The sequence below is a fragment of the Aulonocara sp. 'chitande type north' Nkhata Bay genome, linkage group LG7 (assembly GCF_057382095.1).
Source record: "Aulonocara sp. 'chitande type north' Nkhata Bay isolate Kocher_YH1m ecotype deep benthic linkage group LG7, A_spYH_male_GT1.1, whole genome shotgun sequence".
NCBI classification, from domain to species: domain Eukaryota; kingdom Metazoa; phylum Chordata; class Actinopteri; order Cichliformes; family Cichlidae; genus Aulonocara; species Aulonocara sp. 'chitande type north' Nkhata Bay.
The window spans coordinates 56,606,403-56,622,716 of NC_141350.1; the positions used below are offsets into that span (position 1 = coordinate 56,606,403).

Sequence of the window (16,314 nt, forward strand, 5' to 3'; positions counted from 1 at the left end):
CTTTGATCTAAAGTAGTTTTCACACCACAGTGAAGTGTACAGTATTAGTAGTTAAAAGTTAGTAGTTTATGTATAATTCCATAAAATATTAAAAAATCAGTATCAACAAAGAGCCTTACCTACCTTCTTGATATTTTAGTTTGTATTACCACAGTCAAAGAGGCTAATTTGTTTTGTTAGTGGGCCATCTTTAATATACAGGTAACATCGGGTAACTCTTTCCTTCCACCCAGAGCATGCCTCAACTTCTTCCTGAACTCTGTGCAACATTCTTCTTTCTTCAACTTCTTTCACTTACTCCTTGCCTCTGCCTTCACTTTCTTCCTCTTCTTAATGTACAAAGGCATCCTACAGACAACCATCTGATGCTGTTTAGCGACATTCTCCACCTTGCAGTCTCCTATATCATTCAGATTGCACATTTTGCATAAGATGTGGACCCTCTGTGTGCACCTTCCTCATCTCTTATATGTCACCCTGTGTTCTTCCCTCTTCTTAAAGTGCATGTTTAGTACAGACATTTTCATCCTTTTTGCAGAATGTACTATTATCTATCCATCTGCATTTCTCTAACACCTTACCTACTAAATACCTCTGTTCCCTTTGTCTACATGTCCATAGAATTTTGCACCAATCACAATAATGTTAATAATGTTTCTTCCAGTCTAAAGTCTTTTTAAACAAACGTTATTTTTAACCGTATAGGGCACTAGCACTCGGAGTAGGTGGCTATATTCTACAATAGACTCCAAATGCTATAAAATAATATATTTTTAAACAAGTCCTCATTCCTACACAAAGTATGGCTTCCTGTTAACATACTACACCAACACAGTGTAAAAGTCTGCTGAAATGAATATCTGTCAGGTAACTCAACTCCTCTCTGATGTCATGAAGAGTAATTGAAACCTTGCTGTGAGCTGGTGAGCCGACCGGATCCCCGCCTCTCACCGGACAAAAATTCCGCTATGGGGAGAAGTTCGCCTGTGGGAACATGGCGCACGCAGTCTGGATTAACTTTCACTCAGAGAAACTTTGGAGCACCGCTGCATAGCACACAAGCCTCTCACTCTCAAGTTTATTGGTAACATATACCGCTGGATAACCTACAGTGGACTTGTACCCTGGCTTTGGATGACTGTTTTTCTCTGTCTCTCTGCTGCTGCTGCGGGATGAAAGTTTAGAGCTCCGGTCGCCGGATTTAGCAGAGATGGAAAAGCCAAGAACGAGGAAAGAGAAGGTAAGGCTAGTGGAAACAGTCGCTTTATTTTGTGGTTTCACAGAGGACACAAACCGCGGCTGCTCAGCGCCATCGGTAAGAGGCTGGGAAGAGAAAAAAAAGTCGCTTACACACAGACATCTCACGATGAGCTGCCATCGTGCAGGGCTTATTTTGAAACATGGAGTTCATAGACAGCTCCATCTGAGCTCTGACAGGCTCATTTATACCTGTGGATGTTGTGAAACAGATTTTTATTTACTAATACAACTAAAAACAGAATAGAATAGAAGTGCATCTTTACTGCATGTATTCCTTAAATGCATACAAGGAAGACTAAAAGGGAAACGACATTATAGGAACACCATGGAATACAAAAGACATAAACAAAGGAGCTCATTAAGTTGCCAACTGTAATTTTACTGTAAGTTGTTTTTACAGCGTGAAATATATCAGAATGTAGAAAGCAAATTAAAGTTACAGTAAAGTCAGTACAAAAAACAAAAATGAAAGTGTCAAGGCGCAGACACGAGTTTCAGAAGTTTCATTTACAAAGTGACAGGGATTTTTTTTTCAGAGCTACACTGTGAAATTGGCAGGACATACTTTGTTATACAGACTAAAATAAATATCTGAGAGCTTTGTAGAGAGTTATTTTAAATTTTAATGGTTTTGGTAAGTGGAATTATTCTCAGCTTTAAAATGTAAAAATTGTCACTTCTGTAGAAGTGACACAAAAACTTACATTTAAAGAACAATAATTTGGAAAAAGAAAATGTAGCTTTAACTGAAGAAATTACAAGAATAACATATTAAATGTTAAACTCAAGAAACTCTGTCTAAGGTTTTCCTATTCTTGTAGTATGATTTCTTTGGCTATACAGGTTAAGGACTCCTGTGTCCTTGCATTGGTTTCATAATGCGACAGACAGTTTTCTGCTGCGTGGAACTGTCTTGCTGAAATAAGCAATGCCATCTTTAAAAAGTGAGTAGATTCTTGCTCCCCCCAACTTTTATGTCTTTAAAATACTTGTAAAAACTAATTCTCTAAGCCTACCCATCTAAAGGAGAAGAAAAGAGATAGAAGCAATAATGATGCCATAAAGAGTTTTAAAGTGTTTTTGTGGATATTTTGTTGACTTCAGTTACATAGGAGATTTTCACTACTAAAGAGGCATGTGCCACTCTGTCTAGACCTCTTGCCCCTCCTTTGCCCCACCATGTAAAGAGTCTAAACTATTAGATGATTTGATAATAATCACCAGGTGTGACTGGTCAAGACCATTTTTCTTTTTTTTTTTTCTCCTTTCTTTTACTGTATACATATTTGTCAAAAAACATTCACAATAAAATGTATATTTATCAAAAGCATGTTTATGTGAAAATCTTAAATAACTGATTATTTGTTTTATTCTATAAAGTGTCAGAAAATAGTGACACATTTCATATCCTTTAAATAATCTTTCTCAACAGTCCAAAAGCTCAAATATATTTTTGATATTACAACTGACTGACAAATAAAAAATAAATAAATTACATTACACCAGAGAAACTGAAACCACGCATGCAGGTACATTATAGTATCACAGTTGCAACTAACTGCTAATATTCAGTTTAGTCAGATTTCCAGTACCTTTCAAACATAATCTGAACTATTCCATCTTTGTTGCCCTTAGCATTATGTCACACATTTATACATACAGCTGCATACAGCTACAGCTTGTTTCATTGACGCCCCATCGACGATATGACACATTAAAGATCTAACGGCCAGTTTTAGGCAAACAGTTTCCTCTCTTTCAGGTACTCGTCCCATCAGTCTCTTTCTGTCTCTATATTTTTACCAGGAATGTATTCCCTGTGACCTGGGCTGAAAATGGGGCTGGGAGTAGTAAGACAGAACAAAGGGGAAGTGTGTGTTTGTGTGTAATCGTGGAAGGACTGCCACAGGATATTCATGTTGTGTTCCTGTCGTTTGGCAGTGTTGTTCCTCAAAAATAAATTCTTTGTAAACTTCTGGAATGCAACCTGACACTTTCTTCTGTAATGTGTGTGTGTGTGTGTGTGTGTGTTGTAGTTTTTGCTCTACAGCCAAATGCAGAAAGTATATATCAGCAGTGACACTTCTGTCTCCTGAGTGAGTTGGTGCTACCGTCTACATACTGGGACAGCTGTGTGTGTGTGTGTGTGTGTATGTGTGGGTGTGTCTGTGTGTAAGCAGCAACATTATTAATAAGCTGCTACAGGAACATGAAACAAACAGATGACTCAACTCTGCTCCTCTACAAACCATAAATGCTAATGCAAGTCATGTGGAAAAAAAGTATGGCCCATAATAATAATAATATTATTATTATTATTATTATTGTAGAACACAGCATTCAGCAGCATTAACCATGCTTGTTCTTTCTTTTTATAATTCTACTGTCAAGAACTTTAACATTTTGTTTTGTTTTGTTGCAGTTTCTTTGCATGGTCTCACATTGGTGTGAATTTGTTGGGACATCTATTCCTGCAAAAATTGTGTCATTGTGTTAACACACCTGAATACTCCAGACCAACAAACCTCTGCTTTTAAACATGTAGACACACAAGTCTGTAATGCAAGACTGAGGTGAACCTACATGGTCAAACCTCCAGCCAACTCGAGCAGATTTTCATTTGTACGGTAGTTTATATGTAAATAGCTATAGAAAGATAGAGGAGAAATTGGGCTAGAAAAAACAATCTGCATTCAGGGAAATGTAAGTAAGCTCTGGTGACTAAAATATCACAGATAGATTTAAAAACAGACATAAAAACAAGGTGATCATAACTGATCCTTTAGATGAACTGGCAGGATTGTTTTTGTATTGAGTGATTAGCCAAATAAGCACTTAACCATTTGATACATTAGACTCCAGGTTTCTATTTTCCAGTTTTCACTCATACACAAACATATCCTCTCCATTTGGAAACAAAGTATTTTACCCACAGGTGCACAACATTACAGAGAAGTTTCAGTTAAGCCAGAGCTCTGTTTAAGAACAGTGTAACACAAAAATGTGTATAACACAGCTATCAGTGGAATGTGTATGAATGCAGAAGTCCACTTAGAGTAGTTTTTCTTCTTGCACTCTACTAGTTGCATTCAAGTTCAGGAACAGTTTTAGTTCAGTACAGACAATACTGTATGTGATATTCTTTATTTACCTGTGTTTTATGTAACATTCGTCATACCAGAACTAGAACCTCATAACAACCTGGCACATTAATGAAAATAATGTAATAAAAGAGAAAAACAATGAAAATTAGCATTTTCACACATTGTTGTTATGTGGAAACTTGTGTATAGCAGTGCTCTTCTAAACTGTGGCTTACACTGAGACTTTAATCAGACTTTAATCTTTACAGCACATGGGCACACAGCAGCAGCATCTTGTTTTCAAACAGGTCCCAATATATATGTAGCTGTGGTCAGAGGTTTGTAATCATGGGCATGAATCTCATGGGAACTTGGAGCTTTTAGTGATTTCTTCAAACACTGCATTTTATATAGTGGAATGGTTGCACAGCATACCTCTTTAATTACTTTAAAAAACAAGAATTGGATGCACACATTTGAATTTATTTTGTGACCGATTCTCTTCAGAATATTTCAGACAGAACTTTTAGGCAGAGCCAAGTGGCATAAGGCATCCACTTTGGCATCATCAGGTGATGCTCTTGTGAGGATGAAGTGGCGAGAATGACAATTAGCACGTCCAAGTCCAAGGCTATGGTTCTCAGCAGGAAAAGGGCGAAGTCCCCACTCTGGTTCACGGATGAGTTGCTGACCAAAGTGGAGTTTGAGTATCTCAGGGTCATGAATGACGGGAGTGGCAGATTGATAGTGATGGAGAAGCCCCTGAACAAAACTTGACACTCTCAAACTTGATTGAAATTTGTAGCTGCTCGTGTGGACAAGCCACAAAGTAAAGGTTAGGCTTTCAAACTTGTACTGTACTTGCACTGTACCAGCTTTCAAACATCATGGTGGTAGTGAATCTAAATTCATCATGTTCTGGGGCTGTTTTGTTGCCAATGGTACTGATACATTGCACAAAGTGGATGAAATAATAAAAAAGGACCGAGTTTCACCTTAAATCAGCAGTTAGATGATTGAAACTTGGACACAAGTTTTTCTAACATGATAATAATCACAACAGGCATCAAAACTGCTCTCCTGTTTCATCCGCTCACCCCCAACTGATCGCAGCAGATGGCCACCCCTCGTTGACCCTGAATCCTCCAGAGGTTTCTTCCTGTTAAAAGGAAGTTTTTCCTTCCCACTGTTGCCAAAATGCTTGCTCATAGGGGGTCATATGACTATTAGGGTTTTCTCTGTTTTCTTTGTATTATTGTAGGATCTTTACCTTACAATATAAAGCAGCTTGAGGCAACTGTTGTTGTGATTTGATGCTATATAAATAAAACTGAATTGAATTGAACTGAATAAAGTAGGCAACCATTAAGTTTCCAGAATCGCCCTCCCAAAGCCCGAAGCTCAACCCTATTGAAAACTCGTAGACTACACAAACAAGGTGGGTCTGTGCCATGAGACCAACAAATTTAAATCGTCTCTGAGTTCAAATTCATGTCATTAAAGTCATTAAAGATGTATGCCTTACAATCATTTCACTCTGGAAAAGAACAGTTCAATGAAATCATTAAAAGTCATTTTAAAGCCATTACAAATCACTACTATGCTTTTAATGTAAAAGTAAGTAAATGAAAAAAAAAAACCCATGCAGGTAGATGGCAAAGAATCAAAAATATTTTAATAAAAAAGTAAACAGGACGACTGCTTCTCAAAGTAGGAAGAGAAGCCATGCAAGTAATGAAACTGGTTTGTTCTCAACAGGTAAATTGTTCCAGTCTGATAGTCTTTAAACACAAAAGCTCTTTTACCTTATTTTTTATAAGCAGCAGGAACAAGAAACACAGCTGACTGAAGTGGCTAACGTGGTTTGGAGTTAAAAGCAAAGGATACTAAAATAAAAAAGGATAATTGACATGAATACACGTAAATATAAGTTCAAGTCAATATATTTGTGAATGCAATGCTCTCCTCAATTGTTTTGTGTTATTTTTTAAAGTTTATCATGAATATTTGATCTGTAAAAAGTTTTTATAATTCATCTAATTCCATTTGTTTACTGAGTCAGCTTACTTATAAATACATATATTTATTTCATGTTTTACTTTATCAGCAGATATTAATTAATGAGACAGTATTCTTCAAGAAATAAATCAGTGTTAGTTCTTATGTCACTCATGTGATATATGCATACATGAGGTGAATAATCAGTACACTTCAAAAAACCTTCATTTCCTTTACTCCTCTCAATCCACTGTTGGGTGATGCATTTGCAAGTTTTAGGAATCCTTCCAGTCTGCATATTTTAAATGCGTATCCAAACAATTCAGTGTGTGTGTGTGTGTGTGCGTGTGTGTGTGTGCGTGTGTGTGTGTGCGTGTGTGTGTGTGTGTGTGTGTGTGTGTGTGTGTGTGTGTGTGCGTGTGTGTGTGTGAAGGGAAATAGAGAGAGATAATGAAAGCCTTCGTGTAAGCACTGGTGAAAGGACAAATTTGGAAACACCAGATCAGAGAGGGAGGCAGCATTTCAATGTTAAAGCTACAGAAAGGGAACTTCAGTGTGCACATTTTACACAAAGTTTCAGAGACGGAAACTGACAAGAAGAACAGAGCCTGTATCTTACTAAGTCTCTGACTTTCCTCCTTTCTGTCTCTGTAACTCTCGGAGGAATTCAAGCTGGTACCAGTGTGCAGAAAGAAAAAGTGCTGGCACTAGTTTGGTATCCCATTTGCTAATAACTACTGGATCATATCATGCAAATGAAACAGCTTCAGTTTGGTGTTGTGTTGGATAGAAATCTGCATGCAGGAAGGTTTTTTTTTAAAATAACTTTTGTAATAGCACTGAAAGAACATTTTCTTTTGAAACAACACTGTGAACAGCTTTTTTATTGAAACAGCTAAAAATATGTGATAGCTGGGCTCAACTTTTGTACATGTCACCCTTTGCTCCTATGCACCTCAGTTCAGTGAGATTTGAAATAGCTGCTACACCCAATAATAGTGCACCCAAATTCTAAACAAATCACCCGATGCCTTTATAAAACACACAAATACTAGCATCCAAAAATACTATATGAAATAGTTTTTTCTGGTGCTTTTGGTCACATGCTGTAGTCATCCTCCCGAATGGTCGAACTTCTCACCCCATCTCTAAGGGAGAGGCCAGTCACCCTTCGGAGGAAGCCCATTTCCGCCGTCTCGTTCTTTCGGTCACTACCCACAGCTCGTGACCATAGGTGAGGGTAGGGGCGTAGATCGACCGGTAAATTGAGAGCTTTGCTTTTACACGCAGCTCTCTCTTCACCACAACAGACCGGTACAGCGTCCGCATCACTGCAGCCGCTGCACCAATACGTCTGGCGATCTCCCGCCCCCTTCTCCCATCACTCTTGAACAAGACCCCGAGAGACTTAAACTCCTCCACTTGGTGCAGGGTCTTGTCCCTGACACCGAGTTGGCACTCCACCCTTTTCCACTAAAAGGGCTATGCAATGAAAATTCTAAACTTCCTAATATTAACATCTATGTTTACCATGGTAACGTCCATCAATTTAATTCCACCTATGCAGTTCAGGGTCAGGCTCCTCCAGGGATTAAACCAGGAATGTGTGCAAACCACTCTAATACCGCAGCAATATAATGATATGAAAAATTAGTACAAGTTCACCAGTTAAGCAATAATTAAATGAAGCATTTAGACTATTAAAATGAACAGCATCACAGTTGTTTTGTAGAGGTGATGTCTGAAGAGCAATGATATTCATCAGTGGGAGATGGGGAAACCCAAAGCAGCTACCTTTGGAAATGAAATTTGAACCCAAAACCAAATGTCACAAATCTCAGTTCCTCTAATGGCCACTTGAGGCTGGCTCCATAAGGTAATCAATCCCCACAGGGTGTCTTGTTAAAATGCTGAACATGCATTAAAAACATGCTTACATCCTGATATGGAAAACTGTTTTGACAGTTTGTATACTTCTCCTTTCACAACTCTGCATGCTAGGTGAATCGATTATATAACTCATCTATTTGATTGACAATATGCTTTCATGATAATCATCATTGCTATTGGTCCTACAAATGCTACTAAAAGAGTTTCTGCCCATTAAGACAGGAAGACCTGCTGTTTCATGGTTATTGGCACATGATCAGTTTTTTTCTATGCAGGGTCTCTACCTTCAAATAATAAGTTGGCACTATATAAATATGATTGAATGAAGTAATGAATTCATTTGTTGATGGTGATAACGGTTTATTATTTCATTTGCCAAAAATTTTATGTCAAACAGTGAGTAAAATAAAGATTTCTTCTCTAGTTGCAAAACATTTAACCCTGCTCTTCCCCTTTCTCCCTTTTTCTCCTCCCTTTTGCTTCTTCTCTCCTCAGTTCTCTCTTTTTGGTTCTCGCTCCACCAGCAGGACCACCGACCCTTCTTCGTCATCGACCTCTTCTCCTGCACCTGTGATCCTTTCAGCCCAGATGGTAAAAAGAGCCGATCGACTGTCTGGCACTGGACCCCCAGCCCTTAGCAAAGCTGAATTTCTCGAGCGGGTGCGTCGCAGTAATCAGGCCTGCCAGCAGGGGGAATTTGAACTGGCTGTTCGCCTTTACAGTGAAGCCCTGACTGCCGATCCCCAAAACTGCATTTTGTACAGTAACCGCTCTGCAGCATATCTGAGACTGGGCGAGTACAGCACCGCGTTGGATGATGCAATTAAAGCACGACTCATCAACCCCAAATGGCCCAAGGTAAGAGGTTGGACCCTTGGCCAATCACACATTTCAAATGAGATTGTGGTAAAGTTGCTGTTCCTGAGACTTTCTTAAATGAATGTGAGAAGGATGTATGGCTTGTGTGTATACTGAAAAGCAAAAAAACTGCTAACTATAAACACTTAGAATCAATATGCTATCCTCTGTGAAAGCTCAGCCTCATTTTATGCGCAGGTTGTCATGTGATGGTGATCTTTGATCAAGTTCATTTTTGAACTTGGACTTTAATGATCTGCGTGCAGCTCAGAACGAAGCAGACCCTTATTTTCTCTCTTTCCTTTCAAAATCTCATCAGATGGTGTGTTTTTCTAGAGTTTGAATTTTTAACAGTGTGTGGCAGCTGAATAGAGGTCTACTATTTAGATGCTGCAGCCTGCTTGTTGTGCTTTTTATAACATGTTGTTTATCTTGTCCTTTATAGTCTTTCTTTGTTTGGCAGCTGTTTAAAAAGGACAGCACACACATAGATCTCAGAGATGTCCCTGTAAATATGCAAGGATTAGGAGAAACATTGTGATGACAGTGATGATAGAGAGCTGGACTATTTATGTTCACTGCTAATGTATCAGTACTATTTTTTTCCTGTTGTACAAAGATCATATTTTGGATATTGAAGAAGTATGTAACAAGTAGGTTTCTCAGCTATCACACATTTTTTCTTACTATATCACAATCCCAGCATTGTTAGTGAAGGAAACAATGGTGCTAACACCCAGCAACATGCTTCTTATGGTCTCATGTGGGGGCACTATGGCCAGAGCCACATGACCCACAGTGGGCAGCCCACTGTGGGGATAAATACTGATGGAAAATGTAGGCAGATGTTCACTAAGCAAAGAGGGTCCCACAATGTAACTTCTGAGTCCCAGAGAGCAAAACTTCTATTGGGTTTGCCCTAAAAACAAAACAGAGGCGGGGGACAAAATGTGATCACGTAAAAATTAGGGTTGAGACTATCACTCTTGTGCATCGCAGAAAGTACATTTAAGTACTTCTTTACACTTGAAGTGGCTCTCTACATCTTACAAAACAGTGAGCACTGAAGGACAGCAAATGCTCTGTGAGTCTTTTACAGCCATTCAGAGGAGGAAGTAGGCAGGCAGGAGACTGGGTTTGCCAGGCTACCTCTGTCTGGACAGCTGGGGCTCGGCCAGTTCGACTCCACTTCCTTTCTCTGTGAGAGAGAATGGACGGAAGTGGTGTGTGTGTGTGTGTGTGTGTGTGTGTGCGTGTGTGTGTGTGTGTGTGTGTGTGTGTGTGTGTGTGTGTGTGTGTGTGTGTGTGTGAGTGAGTGAGTGAAAACCTTGCACGGTTGTTAGTTTGTTTTTGAAACCCTGGCTAGGCCTTGGCCTGAGTTTGGCACTTAAAGACAATAACAGAAGCAGCATTCCTGTGTCTGTGCTTGTATAGTGGCGGTGTCATAGCAGTGTGCTTGCTGCAGCATTTACTGTGGGTCAAAGGCAAGATCAAGACTAATGAACTACCAATAAGAGGGGGTCTTTCTGAAGGGGGGGGGCGGGGGGGAATTTATTTCTGCTTGAGTTCCTTCTTTCGGCTCTTCATCAACCCGGCCTCGGTGTCTGCTTTTTTTCTTTTCTTCTTTTCTGTGAGCCTCCCACAGCTTGCCCTAGTGCTGCCCCTGTCGACTTTTCTGTTGGCACAACAGGCTCAAACACACAGTCTCTGTATCACAAACACAAAATGAGTCGACTCCGTCATGGGAACTGAGGGGTGTAGCTGGTCAAAAGTCGCTTATATTTGTGTGCTTATCTGGATAACAACACCGTACAGAAAAGGAGGACTTCTTTGCATTTTTGATTTTGTTTTCGTCCTTTTCTCTCTCTCCTGCATTCAGTGCAAAGATTTGAGAAAGCTTTTTCTTTCTTTGTGATTCAAATGAAGTTACATCACAGACGTAAAATTGCTGCAGGAGCGAAAGCTTTTCTTGTGAAAGTGTCTCTCTTTTGTAGATCTGGCTCTTTTGCGTATGAATGTTTTCTGTCATGCCTACACGGGCTTTGTGTGTTTTTGAGAAGTTGTTAAGTGCTTTCACAGAAGCTTTTTCTTTTTTTCCCCCCTGAAAACAGGTGCATTACTTATTCAAATATCTAAGCTTATAGCAGTATGGGAAAGTTTTGCTTCACCACACAGACTGCCGTACTTTTGGGTCCCACAAGTAAAGACGTCTGCTTGGCATTGTAGCAGATTAAAGGCTAGATAACTGATCTTGGATGAGGTATCGTTTATGGATCAGCTGAGATTATGATGCTGATGGGAAATGTTTTTGCTGAAGAGTTTGTTGAGCCAAAACCAAAAATCTAAATTCATCTCTAGAAAATCAGGATGTATTGTAGGGGGTCAAAAGAGTGACTGACTTACTAATGTAGCTCAAAGAACACAGAACACTGCACAATGATGGCAGGAAAAGGGTTTTAAATAGGCAGAAAATATAAATCTGAAAACGCAGAGAGCCAGCAAGAGAAAACATGGTGAATATAAACCTTCCCATCAGTCTGGGAAGTCCATCATTCTAGTGAGAACGATTATTCAGTTTAAAATATTCAAGACAGTCTTTCCAGGAGTGAATGTTCTGATAACTTCACCCAAAGGTCAGACTGTGAAAAGCAAGCAAGTAGCTAATACATTTGTTATTGTGCACAATGTACTTTTTAAAATACTACTTACAGTATGTGCCCTTTTTGTGCTTGAGCACGTACCCTCCAAAATATCAGTGACTGTTGAACTGCTGTCCGTCCAGTTATCGTGACTAATTATTTTAGGGTAAAGCATTCTTTGCTTGTAAATATAGCATATAATCATTCCAGATCAATCTGTCACTAAATGTAGTCCCAAACAAATGTTCTTTTTCCTTGCATTTGAAAAATGTCAGTGCAGGTGTTTGTGAGACATTTTAAGCTTTACATTAACAGTAAGAATCGATAGTGATTGTACAAAACCCAGAAATGTGGAAAATAGAATAGAATAGAATAGAATAGAATTCAACTTTATTGTCATTGCACATGCACAGGTACAGGGCAACGAAATGCAGTTTGCATCCATCCAGAAGTGCTTTAGTGATATAGATATATTACAATATATATTAGCAATAATATAGATATGTGAGTATATTACAGAAATGGGTCTATTATGGTATGTTATAATGTACACGGTATGAAGTATGTTGTGAATATTCTATAACTATAAGTATGTACAGGCTGTAGTGAGTACAAGCTATGTACAGGATATGAACAGGATATAAATATGAAAAACTATACAGAATATGAAATAAATAACTTTACAGAATCTGGGATATACAGCTATACAGAAATGGGAACTATGCAAGTTGTAAACAGTTGTAGGATTAAAGATTATCGAATGTACAGAATGATTATTTACACAGAATTATACAGTAGTGCAGTTAAGATAAGTGAGGGTGTAGATAGTTTCTACAGAGGCTATATAAAGTGCTAGTGGTTGTGAGTGGTGGTTCAGTCCATGTTATTATTGTGTTTGAGGGTACAGTTGTCCATTGTGGGTGTGTGTATGTTCAGTCCATGAGTTTAACGTGGGTCAGATGTCAGGAGGCAGAGTTCAGGAGTCTGACAGCTGTGGGGAAGAAGCTGTTCCGGTACCTGGTGGTCTTAGTCCGGAGGCTCCTGTGGCGCCTCCCAGAGGGCAGGAGGGTGAAGAGTCCATGTGATGGGTGACTGGGGTCTTTGATGATTTTCCCAGCCCTTTTCAGACACCGCTTCCTGTAGATGTCTTTTATGGCAGGAAGTGGTGCTCCGGCGATGCGCTGGGCAGTTTTCACGACCCTCTGCAACGCCTTCCGGTCCGAGGCAGAGCAGTTCCCGTACCAGACTGTTATACAGTTGGTCAGGATGCTCTCGATGGTGCAGCGATAGAAGTTCACCAGGATGTCTGAGGACAGGTGGTTCTTCCTCAGAGTCCTCAAGAAGAAGAGGCGCTGGTGAGCCTTCTTGACCAGCTTGGAGCAGTTGGTCGTCCAGGTGAGATCCTCGGAGATGTGGACTCCCAGGAACTTGAAGCTGCTCACACGCTCCACAGCCGTCCCCTTAATGTGGATGGGTGGATGTGGGTCAGCATTCCTCCTGTAGTCCACGATGAGCTCCTTGGTCTTCTCGGTGTTAAGCAGCAGGTTGTTTCTGTCGCACCACTCAGCCAGACGATCCACCTCCTCCCTGTAGGCGGCCTCATCGTTGTCACTGATGAGGCCAATCACCGTGGTGTCATCTGCAAACTTAATGATGGTGTTGGAACCATCAGCAGGTCTGCAGTCGTGGGTGAAGAGGGAGTAGAGGAAAGGGCTCATCACACAGCCTTGTGGTACACCGGTGTTCATCGTGATTGTAGATGAGCAGCGGTTATCCAGCCGGACATGTTGGGGGCGGTTGGCCAGGAAGTCCAGTAACCATTTGCAGATGAGGGAACTGATACCCAGGTCTGTCAGTTTCCTGATGAGTTGTGAGGGGTGGATTGTATTGAATGCTGAACTGAAGTCTATAAACAGCATTCTGGCGTAGGTGTTGTTGTTGTCCAGGTGTGAGAGGACAGAGTGCATTGCGATGGAGACTGCATCCTCTGTGCTCCTGTTCCGGCGGTATGCGAATTGGTGGGGGTCCAGGGTGGGGGGGAGACAGGATTTGAAGTGTGCTAGGACCAGTCGCTCTAAGCACTTAGTGATGATGGGGGTGAGTGCTACTGGGCGGTAATCATTGAGGCAAGATGGGTTGGAGTTTTTGGGTATCGGGACGATGGAGGTGGATTTGAAGCAGGCCGGTACCACAGCGTGGGCCAAGGACAGATTGAATATGTCTGTGAGCACTCCTGCAAGCTCCCCAGAACACGCTCTGAGAACACGCCCGGGGATGCCATCAGGGCCTGCAGCCTTGTGGACATTGATCCTGCTCAGCACCGCTCCTACATCGGTGGGGGAGAGAGTCATAGGTTGGTGGTCTGGCGTCATGTCTGCTTTGGTTGTGGTTGTGGGGTTCCCTCGCTCAAAACGAGCATAAAAGTTGTTGAGCTCGTTGAGGAAGGAGACATCAGAGGATGCGGGGGAGGGTTTGGTGGTCCTGTAGTCTGTGATGGTCTGGAGTCCTTGCCACATGCGTCGGGGGTTGGAGTTGGAGAAGTGTTCTTCTACCTTCTTTTTGTAATGGTGTTTGGCTTTTTTGATGCCCTTCTTTAGATTAGCCCTGGCTGTACTGTAGGCGTGTGCATCTCCTGACCTAAAGGCAGTGTTGCGGGCCTTCAGGAGGAGACGAACATCCCGGTTCATCCAAGGCTTCTGGTTGGGGTACATGGTGATCCGTTTCTGGGTGGTGACACTGCCTGTGGTTTTGGAGATGTAATCCAGTACAGATGAGGCGTACTGGTCCAGGTCTGTGTGGGTGAACATATTCCAGTCTGTGTTTTTAAATCTGTCCTGGAGCACTGCGTCTGTCCCCTCTGGCCACACTTTAATTGTCCTCACAGCAGGTTTCACACGTTGGATGAGTGGTGAATACCGAGGTGTGAGGAACAGGGAGAGATGGTCCGATTGTCCAATGTGGGGGAGGGGTGTGGCTTTGTAGGCTCCAGCCAGGTTGGAATACACATGGTCTAAAGTCTTGTCTCCTCTGGTGTGGCAGGAGACAAGATAAGTTACCTAGTTTTGGTTTGCTTAAGAAATCAGCTCAGAAATCTGAACTTTAAATATCATAAAAGATTTTTTTTTTTGAAGATTTTTAAATACCGCTGCAGTGTAGTTACTGGGAACTGCGAAGTCATTTAAAATGCAATGACTTTGAAGGCCATTTGAGTGTGTGTGAGACACTCCATAGGCCTTGAAAATAATAGATTAGTGAAAAACTAGTAATCAGATTTATCTGATGATATAATTAATCAATGATTGCACTATTAATGTTATAAATATACTAATAATCAATATTACATGTACTGCTTGTAATAGTCCCTCTCTTTATTACACTATACACTGAATACACTTTATACACTGGATTTGTGGCAGAAATCTGAAAAGAAGAATATGTCAAATTAAACCAATGCTTTCTGTGTCCCTAAAAATCCTCTAAAGTAAGCAAGAATTTAGATTTTTGTTAGTTTGGTTATACCAGCCCTTTAATTATTTGGGTATAAGTTTGATGTTACAATCCGTAACTGTTCCTACATACTCCAGCAGTTCAATGTAGGAATCAGTGGAGATGATCAGTAAGGATTCAGTGGGTTCTCTGCTCTGAAGTAGGAGCCAACCAGATGGCAGCCAGCTATGGCTGTTTATGCAGAGGGCCGTGGAGCTGGCCCCGCACTGCTCAGGCTTCCCCTGTCATTAAGAAACTACTCTGCAACCACATGGGGCAAAAATATTACCAGCATACGTGCAGAGAACGCACAGCCCTGTTTCTTTAAGTAGGTCTTGGGGCTTAAAATGTCCTGTTTAGGAAGCTTCCCCACATGACAGAGGCTATATTATAATGTGATCTAAACAAGGCAAAACATTCAATTTCCGCATGTTTGGGTTCCTCCCTGGTTGGGTGAGTTTAAGGTCCTATGACCGACGTTGTGTTGATGTGATTTTAATGTCCTCTGCTGGTTTTGTGCTATAAGTGAATCTGTGTCACGGAGAACTCAGCGTGGGTCAGTAGGGTAATCCAGGACTTACTGCAGAGCATGTGAGGTGAAGGAGGAGTCAGTCTACAGCAGGGAAACATTTCATTGTGTATGCCCCACTGTACATTGAACCACACTGTTGTTTTCTTTGTGTATCAATTTGATCATTTTCATCCACCAAAGACACTGGTGGTATTGTCCATTGTATTCAAGCATATAGTTTTTCAGACCAGTTTCAAAAAGTCATCTAGATCTGAAATTCTGATTCAATTAATCAATCAAAAACAAAGGTGACAGTGAAAAGAAGCAGTGTAAAAATGTTTTTCACTATTTTTGACATTTAATATACAAAACAATTAATTGAAAAAGCAATCGAGAGTGTAATGTAAATAATTGATAATGAAAATAACTGTCAGAAAAATAAACAAACCTTTTGATTTTTGTTGTATTTCTATTCATTTTGCTTTAATTTTTCAGCAGTTTTAGTCTCTAAATTAAATACTGAATTTTCATTATGTCAATACGTACTACAAGTTAAGTAAATAAGAATAGCTCATTATGCTTTAAATTC

The 16,314-nt window shown here is 40.5% G+C and overlaps 1 protein-coding gene across 4 annotated transcripts in view; it reads left to right on the plus strand.

The window, feature by feature from the left end:
- The first annotated feature begins 983 nt into the window (after positions 1-983).
- ttc28 (tetratricopeptide repeat domain 28) overlaps positions 984-16,314 on the plus strand; it is a 163,909-nt gene continuing 148,578 nt past the window's right edge. For 3 of the 4 annotated variants that reach the window (XM_086301526.1, XM_086301528.1, XM_086301530.1), the window contains exons 1-2: positions 984-1,240; positions 8,727-9,089. In XM_086301526.1, the coding sequence (XP_086157652.1) occupies positions 1,211-1,240; positions 8,727-9,089 (393 nt within the window). In that variant the 5' untranslated portion in view covers positions 984-1,210. The remainder of the gene's footprint in view (positions 1,241-8,726; positions 9,090-16,314) is intronic. The other variant, XM_086301527.1, reaches the window with a different exon arrangement.